The sequence below is a fragment of the Colius striatus genome, chromosome 1 (assembly GCF_028858725.1).
Source record: "Colius striatus isolate bColStr4 chromosome 1, bColStr4.1.hap1, whole genome shotgun sequence".
Taxonomy (NCBI): domain Eukaryota; kingdom Metazoa; phylum Chordata; class Aves; order Coliiformes; family Coliidae; genus Colius; species Colius striatus.
The window spans coordinates 7,324,206-7,339,105 of NC_084759.1; the positions used below are offsets into that span (position 1 = coordinate 7,324,206).

General features: G+C 44.1%; 1 protein-coding gene across 2 annotated transcripts in view; it reads right to left on the reverse strand.

Annotated features, from left to right (window-relative positions):
* Positions 1-14,900, reverse strand: part of ME3 (malic enzyme 3) — a 127,984-nt gene that overhangs the window by 44,688 nt on the left and 68,396 nt on the right. For both annotated transcript variants that reach the window (XM_062020359.1, XM_062020358.1), the window contains exons 2-3: positions 14,522-14,655; positions 12,504-12,653 (exon numbers count right to left, since the gene is read on the reverse strand). In XM_062020359.1, the coding sequence (XP_061876343.1) occupies positions 12,504-12,653; positions 14,522-14,655 (284 nt within the window). The remainder of the gene's footprint in view (positions 1-12,503; positions 12,654-14,521; positions 14,656-14,900) is intronic.

Sequence of the window (14,900 nt, forward strand, 5' to 3'; positions counted from 1 at the left end):
TCAACATGAAGCAAAAGGACTCTTTGCTTCACATAAATTCCCCTTTCTGGTTGACATAGGACAGTATTTGTACGATGCTTATATCCCTGTGAAGGAAAAGAGACACTGCTAGAAGGATCTCAAAAGCTCTTGACAGGACTTGAAAAGCACTAAAAGCTCAACTCAATTAATGCAGCTTCATCCTTCTTTTGCTCCCTCACTCCACTAAAAGAACTATTCTCTCAAGAAAAAAACTCTTGCCCAGTAAAGGAGGAATGAACTTCTCTGACATGAGTACTTTTCATGGGCTACAGTTCTTCACAAAGTGCTCCAGTATGAGTCTTTCCCATGGCTGCAGTCCTGAATCAGGAACAGACTGCTCCAGCGTGGGTCCCCCACAAGGTCACAAGTCCTGACAGCAAACCTGCTCCAACCTGGGCTCTTCTCTCCACAGGGCCACGGGTCCTGTCAGGAGTGGCTCCAGTGTGGGCTTCACTTGGGGTCACAGCTTCCTTCAGGTATCAGGTATCCCCTCACTCTAGCATGGGGTCCTCTCCAGGCTGCAGCTGGATCTCTGCCCCCCTGTGGTCTCCAGGGCTGCAGGGACAAGGCCTCACCATGGGCTGCAGGGGAACCTCTGCTCTGAGCTTGGAGCACCCCCTCCCCTCCTCCTGCACTGACCTGGATGTCTGCAGAGTTGTTCTCACATATTCACACTCCTCTCTCTGGATGCTGTTGTGCAACAGTTTTTTACCCTTCCTTAAACATGTTACCCCAGAGGTCAGCGAGATATCACTGTCACTGATGGGCTCGGCCCTGGCCAGCAGTGGGTCCACCTTGGACCCATCTGGCATTGGCTCTTTTTAAAAGAGCAGCTAAGGTCTCTGATTCTCCTGATACCTGCACATTGCTCATCATCCAGCACAAGAAAGGGCGCTTGCAGGGAGTCTGGCTCCTCGTGTGTGTGTGCTGCTGTGTCACTGTGCAATGAATCACACGACTAAGCCATGAATACAGCAACAAAACCCAGGCTTTGGTTTCATTCTCTTTCCACTTATTATCTTTTAGTCTGGGTGCTATGACGAGAACTTGTTCCATGAGTGGGAAGAGGATAAAGACTACCAGGAGGGTTAGCACTAAGAAAACAAATATATTCATTACAATTGCATGAGACAGGCAGGCAACATGATTCAGTGTCTTCATCCAGATAGGAAAGACTCATTCCCAGAACAAAAATGCTCAGGACAAAGCTTAAGCATCTCCACTCACAACCTGAGAGTGATGAAATCCTGACCATATAAACGTGTTTTGACTTAGTAGGGTCTGGGCTTCCATCAGAATGTGAATGAAGCCCATAGGAAGCCATTGCTTAAAAAAGCAACAAACAAAAGAGATGAGTCAGATCTTTGCCAACATCTGAGTCTGCATGAGGCCACTGTCGAACAGTGATGGAAAAGTTGTGAGATAGAGGTCAGAAACCTGAGGTATGAGGTTGCAGAGGGCAGGGCTCTGACAGGCACGGTGCTCCTGGCAAGCTTTCAGAAAGGCCCTCTCAGATTAAGGTTGAGGTTGACCTTGAAGCTTGGGAAACAAGAACAAAAGTTGGCTTGTCACTGTGGAAGGATGCTGCCTGCTGCTGTACACTGCTCTCTGGAGCTTAGCTGAACCAGCCCAGATGACTGGCATTTTGGCAGTCCATGGCTGCAATGGGGAGGGATCAGCTGATGGCCTTGGCTTTTGTTGCATGCTAACCACAGAAAGTTGTGCCAGAGCAACAGTCTGGAGGACCTGCTCTGGATTCAAGGCCAGTCTGTGCTAGAGATGCAGTAAAATGTGGTTACAGTAAAACTCTACATTTGGTTTTATTTATTTACACTCTCAAGACAAGTACACAAAACTGACAGGTTGAGCAATATGAGCCTCCAGAGACATTTCCACCAGCTGCACCACTATTGTTGATTATTTTTTGGTTCAGGTCTCTGCCAGAATAGGATAAGGGGCTTCAGAATAACAAACTTTGAAATTGCTTGGCTTTTTTAGGGAGTTTGAGATTATAAATGCCTGTGGGCTACAGACTTTGGAGGGAAAGCATGTGCTAGCAAGCACTGATTTGTCTAAATACAGTACAATTAATCATCAAATTGGACAAAATCTCTGTGGTGATTCACCAGCAATTTTTGCAGATTTGTTTACAATAAAAGTCAAGAACTTTTTGTTGGTTTAGATAATTTTCTTTGTAAATTGTAGGAGGCTGAACAGCACCCTGAGGTACTGATGGAAAAATAATAGAAACCAAGCATAGAAAGCTATTAATGAAATCCACAAAAGGGTTTATAAGGCAATATCCTATAATTTAAGCACTCTAAGAGATTTAACTTCAAATAATCTACAAGGTGAATGATTGCATTAATACTATAAATGTCCTTAATGTTGTCATCATCCATTTTAGGCAGGAAAACTAAAATTCAATGTGGGAGCCAGAAAATACAGGCTCCAAGATACAGTAATGAAAGATTCACTATCCACAGCAAACCCCCCCAAAATCCACACAGGGAAATCTCCATGATCCTAAGGGATGGCAAGAAGCTCAGCTGTAGGTAACTGCCATAGACCAGAGTAGAGCAATGTGAATGGGCAAAGGTGAGTGATTGCTCCCAAATGTAGAGCAGGGGCACACAGGCTGTAGTGCAAGCTGCAGCCCTAACAGTTCTTTGGCAACCCCTGCCACAAAAGAAGGGTCCAGACCAGAGCCTAAAGACCTTTTGGGTCTGTTCTAGTCTGCCAAGTTACTAATATCTAGCATTATTTTTAGTAGGTATTTATTTTTGTTTGTTTTCTCCAAGAAAAGAGAGCTTATGGAACCACTCTGTGTCTTCTCTTACCTGCTAGATCATTTCAAGCAAACCAAAGGAGTGGAGCATCTTCCTTATGATGAAAGGCTGAGGGAGCTGGGGCTCTTCAGCTTGGAGGAGACTGAGGGGTGATCTCATTGATGTTTACCAATACATAAAGGGCAGGTGTCAGGAGGATGGAGCCAGTCTGTTCTCAGTGATGTCCACTGATAGGACAAGGGGCAATGCGTACAAGCTGGAACATAGGAGGTTCCAAAGAAATACAAGGAAGAATTTCTTCACTGTTCAGGATGAGGGAGCACTGGAACAGGCTGCTCAGATGGGTTGTGGAGTCTCTTTATCTGGAGACATTCAAAATGCACCTGGGTGAGTTCCTGTGTGCCCTACTCTAGGTGGTCCTTCTCTGGCAGGGGGGTAGCACTGGATGATCTTTTGAGGTCCCTTTCAGCCTTTAAGATTCTGTGATTCTGATAAATTTATCACAAAGGCAAAGGTCTCCAAGATGTCTGGTCTAATACTCTTTTATGGAAATCATTGTTGAGATAAAGTGAAAAGCCTAGGTTCACATCCCCACCACTCTGGGGAGGAGACACAGAGCCACTTCTGACAATTATTCTGACAGTGGGCAAAAAAGACAGCTTGCAGATATACACAAAAAGTGCTGCTTCACACCAAGTTCTTACTGAGCCCTCATTAGCCCAGCCCTAGCTAAACCCAAGAGCCTTCCTGGGCTGCAGAACTAAGCACAAGGCAGAGAAAGGAAGGAAAGAGCTGATTGTAGAGGAAGCCAAATGCAAAAAGGGAATGGTTATGGGTCTGAATCAAAACTGCACACAGAGGAAACCAAGGGGGACAGCAAGCAGAGCACTCAAAGCCATGCTTATTGCTCCCTAAAGGAGGGGTGAGGGAAGACCCTCATTGTAAAAAATTTCTTCCTTATATCTAGTCTGAATATACCTTCTTGCAGTTTAAAACTATGACTCCTTTCCTACTGTAACAGGCCCTGCTAAAAAGTCTGTCCCTATCTTTCTTTGTAAGCTCTTTTTAGTTATTGAAATGCTGCAACAAGGTCTCCCTGGAGCATTCTCCTCTCTGGGCTGAACGACTCCAACTCTCTCAGTCTGTCTTCATAGGAAAGCTGTTCCATCCCTCTGATCATTTTTTTTTGCACTAAATGACCTTCAAAGGTCTCTTCCAGCCCAAATGATTCCATGATTCTATGACATTGTGAATGGAAGAAGCACAAAGCAGGTGTGGGTGGCTATGGCAGAGGATGGGTGGATATGGAGAAGGGATGAAAGGGGTGTGGAAGGGAACAGAAGGTATTACAACATGAATTGTGAGGGGACAGTAGACAGAAATCAAGAGGAATCTTGGATTCATTGGTTCTATTAGTCAGGAAACAGTCTAAGGAATAGAGAGTCCTTTCTTCCTCTCCAGGAGGAACTTAGTGGAGAAAGACCAGTTTATTAACTATTGTTACTGGTCATTATGCAGCAACACAAAGGTGCAGAGGGTTGGCATCAGGTCCCCAGTGCCTCTCTGCTATCCATAGTCTAGGATTTAAGCAAGGAGACAGACTTACTTGCTCTTGATTTGGCAAGAGCTGCCTGTCCCTGCTGGACCCTCAGAACTGGATTCTCTGGTTTAACCAGAAAATGGTCACGTGGCAGCATAATTGAGTGGTTAAATTCTGCTCTGGTACCCATGTGTAAATTTACAGATGCACATGCCTAAAGACCAAGCTTTGAGGTGAGACTTAATATCCCATCACCCAGGGACTCCACCAGCCAGCAAGTGTGGGCATCTCCCAAACTCAGTATCCTTTGCCTGCATTTAAGCTCATCACATTCAAGGGCCTTGAAGCTCTCCTTTCAAAAACACCTTTAAGTGAAGGAAAATCCGACTCAGCCTTGATTTTTCTGTGCCTTGTTGGAGGCTCAGTCCTAAACCTGCCTGTATGTTGGAACCTGGCAGGATGTCAGTAATTGGGAGATCACAGGGTTGCAAAGGGAAGTGTGTTGAGATGGGCAACTGGGGCTGCTGCTCAGTGTTGTTGACCAAGGAGCCCTCACCTGTTTTCACTGCAAAGCAGAGTGTATTTTGTTTTACTTGAGAGTGCAGAGGTTAAGGCAGGATCAAAAATCCCTGGGAAGTTAAATGAAGTCCTGCCCTGATTATAATTCCTTCCTGCGTTGTGCAAACTCTTCCAAGACCCACACCTTCACTTTTAAAGTGCACTGCAGGGAGCCTCAAGAATGAACACAGAATTAGGACAAAGTCTGACAAAGAAACATTGGAGCAATCAGCTTTGAGCTAAATGAAATCTAACCTGGCATACTTCATCTTAGTGAATCCACGTAATAAACAAATGTAGCTTTTGCCATAAATTGCAGCAAACACAGAAAATCTCAGCAGCTTTTACAGCAGATCCTCCATCATCATGTATGGGAGATGCATATGGCTTGCCTTGTGAAAATGTTTGCATGGAGTATCTGCACACGAGAGTTCTCTAGAAGTAAAACTCAAACCACAGCAAAACCCAAAGGTAAGAAGCACAGAAGCCCTCACTCTGTATAGACCTGTGGTCAAATGCAAACCAAGTGTTTATGCTGCCTATTTCTGTCAGAAATAGGTGTCCTGTTATTAGAGGGTAAGGGTAACAGCTGTGACAGCTTGCTAGCTCTGATACAGCCATCATACAGCAACACCAGACTGCATCTCACAGCTACTCTGCAGAGGCACAGAAAAGTCAATACAAATTAAAGAGGTATCATATATTAATAGACATAATCTATAAACTAAGCAGTTAAAAAAGAGGATTGTTCCTCATAAAAAGTGTTCCCAGGTCACAGAATTGTACAATACAGAATTGTTTGAGTTGGAAGGGACCTTAAAGACCATCCAGTTCTAACCCCTTGCCATGGACAGGACACATTCTACTAGACCAGGTTGCTCCAAGCCCCATCCAACCTGGCCTTGGTCCCGATGCACAAGCCACGTGAGACTGTCCAACAGCTCAGTGGATACTACTCTCTTGATGTTTTCACTATAGTGTTATTTCACCTCCAATTTATATCCTGATATTCATTATTCTAAGTAATTCTCCTCCCTCCTCCTTGTCTTTGGTATTTTTTTGTTTAAGGTGGGGCCGTTCCTTGTGGCAGCAACACAGATTTATGCCAGATTAAAGGCAAACACGTTCTCTTGAATTTCCTTCATGGGGTCAACCTCTTTCTTTTGGCCAACTCCACCTCTTCCTTTGAGCTTCTCTCAGTAAATCAGGGAATTTCAACAGAAATCTAAATCACCTCTGACAGCAGGGGAAAGCCTGACTTTCATAAATTAATATTAGACTTTGCTGAGATTTTACCTCATGCCCATGGAAGTTCCTCTTGGTAGTTAAGAGCCACTGCACATGCATTTTACTCAAGAAAAGTAAGGGAAAGAGAGAACACTGGAGATATGGAAGGAGGAATATTGATTATTTCTCTCTTGAAAAAAATGGATCTAAGTCCCTTTCAATTCCCACTGCAATGCAATAACTGTGGTACAGCCTCACAATACCAACAGTGCCCCAGCCTTCATGGTACCCCAGACCGTGTCTGACAGACCACCTCTTCTCTCTGCAGGGCCGATGCCAGTCTGTGCCCCTCTCCCCATTTTGAGGACCACGTGACTGAAGGGGGAACAGAGAAGGGACAAGGATGGGGTTACAGCATGCTGACAAGGCTTACCTGGAAAAAGTGGGGTCAGCACAGAGTGAGCAGTGGGAACCCTTGAACTACTCTGTCACTTCTCAGCAGAGATTTCCAGACAGGCTGAGCCATTCTCAGCAGCCCTGGGCTCTCTCTGTGCAGCCTCCTCTTCATCTAATTCAACCATGGTCGTCTCCTCATTTTATAACCTGGTTCATATGAACGGCTGTCTCCCACCTATATCCCCTGTCAACCTCTTAAGGCTTCCTGACTACACACTGTCTCCACAATACTTCACACAGATCCCCTCTTCAAGCTGTTAAGACCAGCCTGCTTGTGGTGATGTGATCTAAATGCAGATCATTGCACACATTCATCTTCCCTTCCACTGACTTCAGCTGCCTCTAGAAGAAGGCTGAACCAGACTGGTGGCAACAAGAGAAGTTATGACAAGCAGTGTTTTTACAAGAATTAGAGATTGCCTAAAGGGGTTTCAAAGCACAATTTTCAGGACAATAACCCCAAAACCTGTCTTCCCACTCACTTTTGGTCTCCATTGTTTTATAGAAGAGGGAGTGCAGACAATTCTGTGGTAGGGACAAGACTAGAGGATTTACATTTTTGTTCTTATTTCCATTTGGTTTGGGTTTTAAGCACCTAGAAATGGCAAGTAATTTTCTCTCCCGCTGTTCACGTTGTGCAATACTGTTAAAAAAGAAGCACCTCAGCAAAGCCAGATCTGTTGACAAGACAATTCTGTAGGTTGACTGATGTTTCACTTGCTCATTTTTCATCAGAGACACGGATCATTATTCTTTCAGACGTCATTTTTGTACCATCTGCATCCTGTTAGCTTTCCTTCTCCAGGTTCAGCTTCATCCCAACATGTTTCACACCGTTCTGCAGTTAATCCTCAAGGATATTTACGTCTCCAGAAAAGAAGAGTGAACTTAAGCTGAGGGTTTTTTCTGTCCTCATAGCTTTCCTCCAATAGTGACACACCAACCCTTCACAATCCTGCTCTCAAGGGGTGCCGAAAGCTTTTACAGAGCAGATGACAGCTCGAGCCACTGCAATGAACTATCCCTCACTACCACAGAAGAAATAAAACTCTGATTCCATTCCCTCTCTAATTTCTCTTTGTGAAAAAGTGTAAAGTCCCTTTCCAAAGATACCATCACAATTAGAAGAGATCCTCCAGCTTAAAAGATACTCACCTGGACAAGTTTCTGTGTGATCTACTCTAAGTGGTCCTGCTCTTGTCGGGGGGGTTGGACTGGATGATCTTTTGAGGTCCCTTACAACCCTTAAGATTCTATGTGATTCTGTGTGTGTAACTTTGAAAAAACTAATATTGGTAACTCAGCAGGGAGCTGCCTGGAAAAGAAGGTAGGAAATATGTGATTCAACATAGACACCTTCCAGCAAAAACCTCAGGGCTCGTAGGTGACAGTGCCAGAATGTCTTTTTAAGTAATTTGATGGTTCCATCTCTCTTCTAGTCATTTGAAAAGCCTGAGTCTTCATCATATACAAAAAAAGTCTGGGGTCACATTAAAAAATAAAAAGTTTGCTCAAAGAATTTAAAGCAACTGCTTTAGAGTAAAGCAGTAGTGGTTTGGGGAAGGCAGAGACAGGAACCTGCTGAGGCATCAGAAGCCCAACCTGGCCCACCAGAAGTGGGGAGACTATGGGCATCACAGACAAGCATGGCAAGAGTTGGATGTTTGCAAACGTTTTTACTTTTCTTAATGCCTCTTTTCTATTGGCAAACAGAGAAAGTCTGTGCTTTCAGACTGCTGGCTGGGTAGCTTTTTGAAAAGAAAGAACAGCAGGTGTCTGACCCCATTTGGAGCGGATAAATCTGCTGCAGAGAGAATGCTGGAGCCCCAACCTGGAAGGAGAACTCTGGAAACCAGCTCTATGAAAGTGCAGGTAAAGGATCCACCCCTAAGACTTTGTATATAGAGACAAGGGAAGGTAAGAAAGGCACTGAGACCTACGATTATCACAGGAGCATCTGGCAAACAAAACCTGCAGCCATGTGGACATTGACAAATACGTTCTGATGAGAAGCCCTACTGGACCTCATAGGTCTATTTGCAGATGCTCTTGTACAAGAGTTGCTTTGTAAGGAGGGTTACACAGAATCACATAGAATCTCAAGGCTGGAAGGGAGCTCAAAAGATCATCCAGTCCAACCCCCCTGCCAGAGCAGGGTCACCTAGAGTAGCTCACATAGGAACTCGTCCCGGTGGGTTTTGAATGTCTCCAGAGAAGGAAACTCCACAACCCATCTGGGCAGCCTGTTCCAGTGCTCCCTCACCTGAACAGTGAAGAAATTCTTCCTTGTATTTGTTTGGAACCTCTTCTGTTCCAGCTTGTACCCATTTCCCCTTGGTCCTATCATAGGAAATCACTGAGAACCTCCTGGCTCCATCCTCTTGACACCTGCCTTTTATGTATTTGTAAACATGAATGAGATCACCCCTCAGTCTCCTCTTCTCCAAGCTGAAGAGCCCCAGCTCCCTCAGCCTTTCATCATAAGGGAGATGCTCCACTCCCTTCACCATCTTTGTGGTCCTGTGCTGAACTCTGTCCAGCAGCTCCCTGTCCTTCTTGAACTGAGGGGCCCAGAACTGGACACAATATTCCAGATGTGGTCTCATGAGGGCAGAGTAGAGGGGGAGGAGAACCTCTCTTGATCTACTCACTACAGCCCTTCTAATCCACCCCAGGATGCCATTGGCCTTCTTGGCCACAAGGGCACATTGCTGGCTCATGCTCATCCTGCTGTCCACCAAGACTCCCAAGTCCCTTTCCCTTATACTACTCTCTGAGAGTTCATTCCCCAACCTGTACTGGTACGTGGAATTCTTGTGCTTTAGTCTTTTCAGACTCAACCTTCAAATATATAAGCCAAGCACTAATGGGGCTGAGAAAGGTCTCAGCACAGGCTCTTAAGATGCTTTGGACTTCCATCCTCACTGTAAGCTGCACTTATATCTGCATGTTCACACGTGGTGGAGTACCATGTGGTGTTTTAAAACCAATATATCTCATCTCTCCTGCCTGATAACAGCATTCAGTGTGACAGTATGGATGAAAAGGTGATTTCTGCAGCAAACATTCAAAGCACAGGGCCGGGCTGGGAAGCGCAGCACTCCAGAGGACAGGTTTAGAAAGGCTTTGATTCACTGGAGAGATGACCCAAACCCAACAGGACAGAGTTCACAGTAGGACAAGTAGTGAGGAGAAATGCTAAGCACCATTATAGAGTGACACATATTTGGCGGGGTAATTGTGTCAAAGAAAAGATTCACAGGAGGAGATGACAAAATGAATTACAGTGCCCAGACCACTCAGACAATGCCCCAAAGGCAAGGGCATATTAGGACGTGTCAGCAAGAGCCAAAATCTAACTGCTACAGTTGCTCCATGCTGCCAGTCCTCTGTGGCAAAGTGGTGCTCACTCTTCTGTGGTGCATTTCAGGAGAAATACAGCCAAACAAGAGACTGCAGAGTGGGACAAAATGGACAGAACAGCATGAGCTACAGGCAAGAAAACCACCAGGCTATGTTCTCAGTCTTCTACTGTGAAAAGGTTATTCTAGAGAGAGGATGACATTGGTAAAAAGCACTTAGGTTAAATTCTAGGGGAAAAACACTTTCTAATTATATGAAAGTTAAGAACTGGAATGAGCTATGTAGGGAGGCTTTATTGCAGACTTCAAACATAATCAGTTAATGAACAGGATTGCATGACAAGGTCTCCTATGACAGCAGAGACCAATGGCTTGAACAAGCTCTCCAATTCTATATGCTACGTTCACCCTAAAATATCTGTGAAATATATTTGCTTATTTAAAAAAAAACCCAGATACAAGTAAAATTGGGTGAGAAGAATCAACTTTTCAGGCTGCCAATGCAGGATAACATGGCAAGAACTAGAAATTCAAACTTAGATTTTAATTGCTGAGCTCCCCAAATCTGTAGGTCCAAATGGTTTTACCAGGAAGTGTTGGTATCATACTCTGAACTAAACATCTTGCAGACCAGCTCCTGATGTACATTATATGCTCCAGGAGAGAAAATACATACTGCAAGACAGTAAGAGTCAGATTGACAAAAAAAAAAAGCACAGACAAATGCTGCTCATTTTAATCTTGTTGCTTGACATGATATAACAGCTCTTCTCTTCTTGCAATAAATCACTCTTTTGCTAAAACAACCCTGATTAAAACCAAATCTGAGGCTAGGCTGAAATTCACTCTGCAGCTTCATAGAAACAAACTCCCTGCCATAGGAAATTCAGTGTATTAAGGGCATGACAGTTTGCCCCTTCCTATGGCAGTCACTGGCTGGAGTCCAGAACAGCTCCCAGCCCAAGATCAGCAGCAAAACTGTTAGACCACAAGAACAGATATTCTTAGCACATTGGTACAATGCTGGGGGTTTAACACAAGAAAGGAGTGAGTTACAGCAAGGGGAATTCTCCAATGGCAACAGCTGCAGAAACAGCCCAGTATATAAAAAGACAGTCCTGCCTTCCTGAGGATAACATCAGGGATGGAAAAGAAATAAGACAAAGCTCCCAAATATTGTTTTAACTTCTTGCAAGGCAAAGGTAGATTGAAAGCAAAGACACAGTGGGACTTGTTGCTGTGAATTTTGACTAGCTGAAAACCAGCAGTGTGTTCTTCCCTGCCTGCCAGTGCTCATGGCTCAACACCTGCAGACAGAGCCTGAGCTCTCTTATCTCTGCTACCTTTTACTTCAACCCAGAAGCAAGTGTCCTCCCCTGTACAAAGAGCAATTCCTTCTCTGGTTTCCTCACACAGGCTGAGGAAGAGTGGGGGGATATGACCAAGGCTTGACTAGATGAATGACTTCACCACAGCCCAGCATATCCAGAAGCTGGGTATCAGGGAAAAGAAGACAATTACTTGGGAGAGACACAGCCAGAAAGCAATCCTGAGGAGCAGCCCATGTAAAGGAATACAGTGGCTTTACAAGAAATTTGGATGACAAGCAGGATGCAAGCATGTTTGTAAGATAATCTTACCAATAGTAACCGTATTCATTATCTGCTTACACAACCCCTACATCTTCAAGGTCTGCTTCAGGGTCCCCCTGTGGCCTTCAGTCAGTTAGTAGAACCTGTAGAACCTGCCTCAGTTTCCCCACCTGTCACACTACTCTCAGCTGAGGCTGCAGTTAAACCTCATGCTTGTGAAATGCTTTTAGAACAGTGTTTCATCTCTTTACTTTGCATGTTTCTATAGCAAAAGCTAAAATGTTTATCTGCCTACTGGTACATTTTGGTGACACATAAATAATAAGTGTGCAAAGAAGACTGAACCTTACCATTGGATTTTCAGGCCACGACTAAACTGTATTTCAGAATGCTAATGAGGGCTTTATCTAAACATTAATGATTTAAAAAGATTATGCAGAATAGGCCCTTCAACATGGGACAGAGTGTTTAATGTTGCATGAATTTACACAGCAACTGTTCTGAGCAGTGAGGAAGGCATTGATGCAGAGCACCATCTCCTATGAAAACTATTCTTCTGGGGTGGTTTGTGAAAGTGCACACAAAAGTTCAAAATCAGCACAACTTATCCAAAATCCAGCAATTACTCAAAGCACTGCAGAAGGCTCCTGAGACAGCAGATGGGGAGGGGTACACTCCTAAGTACAGGGAGCTGTTTGGAGCTAAGCTGAACAGACTGTACAGTACTGTTTGAGAACAAAACTACTCTGTTCACTGTTTATAGGAAGAAGGCAGAACTATTCTCCACTCCCCAGCTCATCACCAAATGTACACACACGAAGCTGCTTGCTGGTCCATCTTTTAACGGGGGATTGAGTTTTAGACATTTTGGGCCACCCACATAAAGATGGACTCTTGATACAAAAGGAACATTCACAGGAAATTAGCAAAAAGAGGCAAGAACAGTCTCTTCACTCACCGTGGCCTCCTGAAAGCCAAACCATACTGCTGACAAGCCAGGCCAACCGTTGGGGTGTAAACAATGGGCATGAATCTCTCAATGTCAGAGGTGAGCACTCTGTAAAAGAGCTTCTCGTTCCTGTCTTGTAATGTCATAAGAACAATATACCTTAAAAGTGAAAAAAAAAAAGATATATATCAGTATTTATGGTTGTTGGCAGTTTCATAGAAAAGCAGTTGTTGGCTCACTCTGTGTACTCAGCTCTCCCAAGCCCTGACACTCCTCAGTGCTGCATCATGAGCAGCAAAATTTCCCACAGGGTCTGACCAGCTCCAACATCCTCACCAACAGCTCACCAAGACTCAGTAGGGCTGGAAGTCAGACCCATACATAACCTCACAACATAATAGTTTGCATTAAAAACAAATACAATGGAAAAGGTCAAAAGTATCAAAAGTAGACTTCAGGGCTACCTTGGACAGAGTGGGACATCATCTTCATTAGCAACATGCATTATGCAATCTAAAAGATGAAATATGCATACAGAAAGTTAACATGCACATTTCAAAGCACTGTCTTTCCTAAAATATTTACACAAAACCTCTCTCTCCATTATCCTCTATTCTCAACTACTTAATCACTAAAACTAGAAAGACAGCTAAATTCCATCTTTGGGGAAAAAAAAAGACAAAAGCATTAGTTTAGAGAATGAAAATGGTAAATCAACTTTTAATTCTTAGTGTTATCCAGACTTACACATGCAGCTCTGGGTTGATAGGACCACTTAGTGACTGAGAATATATTACAAACCTCCAAAGAGTTTTCTTTCTTGAAAATGCTTCATTGGCTGAGATTAAATCTGCCAAATTGAAGCCAGACGAATGAAAAACTCAGAAAACTAGAGATTGAAAATGATTTTCTGTCTGAAAAACTTTTATGAATTCAATGAGAAACTCCGTTTGTGTTCAGCACCCACTCCTACAGCGTGGCTTCAGAAAAGCATGACACACTGCCAACAATATGTAATTTACAAGATGACACAGGCATTTGTGACAGAAAAGCAACATGATTTCTCTACAGGGGCAGAGTCTTGCTGCCTCAGTTCCCAGATCAATGGCACCTGAGACAGATGGAGATGCAAACCCTGTGATCCATCACAATGGGAATCAAACACCATCCTCCATCAATAATCCTGATGAACAATACTGGACACAATGGAAGCTCATGAACAGAAAGATTAGTCAATATACATCATTGCTTCTGGTTTTTATTTTCCTACCAATTGTCAGGCTCTTTCTGTTCTTGTATTTCAGTGAACGTATTGCTGAGCATATGGACAGGGATATGCAGTACGTGTGTTCACTCCACCTCCAGCGCCCTGGAGCAGGGACTGCTTTTTTGGTGTGCACTTGTACACAAAGTATAGTGAACTGTTAGGCTAATAACCAGAGCTCTCAGCAATATGGTAGTAGAAAAAAAGCAGTACCAGTGCTGCTTTGGGACTGGGATGGCACATAAAAGGAGACTGTGGGGGGATCTCATTAATATTTACCAGTATCTAAATGGTGGGTGTCAGGAGGTTGGGGCATCTCTTTTTCTATTGTACCTAGCAACAGGACAAGGGGTAATGGAAAAAAGCTGGAACACAAAGAGTTACATTTAAACGTAAGGAAAAACTATTTTACTGTACGGGTGAGGGAGCCCTGGCACAGGCTGCCCAGGGAGGGTGTGGAGACTCCTGCCTTGGAGGTCTTCAAGATCTGCCTGGACATGTTCCTATGTGACCTGATCTAGGTGGACCTGCTTGTTCTCTAGAGGTCCCTTCCAACCCCTACCATGCTATGATTCTATGATTCTATAACTGTGCTGAAGGCAGACAGGCGAAAATAAACACTCCTGGTGTTGGAGAGCATGGACAGCTGGAAAGAAGCAGGTCTGAGGCAAAGCTGTGTATTTTGAAGCAAGTCTTCCTTGCAGCTTTAAAAAACTGAAAATCAAAGGAGGAGGGAGAATTAAATAAGATGTTTTTTACATACTTATCTAGATCATTTGATTTGTTCTCGTAGTTTTTCATTACACGGAGGACTTGAACGTCTTGGCTCAAGAAGCAAGGAGGAAGAAGGCCATGAATTCCCAGCTGCAGCCTTTCTTGAAGTGTAAAAGCCATTCCCTGGGAAGAAAAAATGAAGGCACATTCAAACGGCACAATATGCACTGTCAGATAGGATATCCAAGAGGAAGCAACAGCGTGCAGCCCCTATGGCCCTGGAGGCAGTCCTTCCTGCAAGGACCATGAGGTTCAGACCACCCAGGCCTACAGCTTCTGGATTAGCAGTGCTGGTGCCAGCAGGGCTTTAAGGAGTCACACTCTTGACATTTGAACTCGGCTGGTCTCTACATGGGGTTGTTGTGACC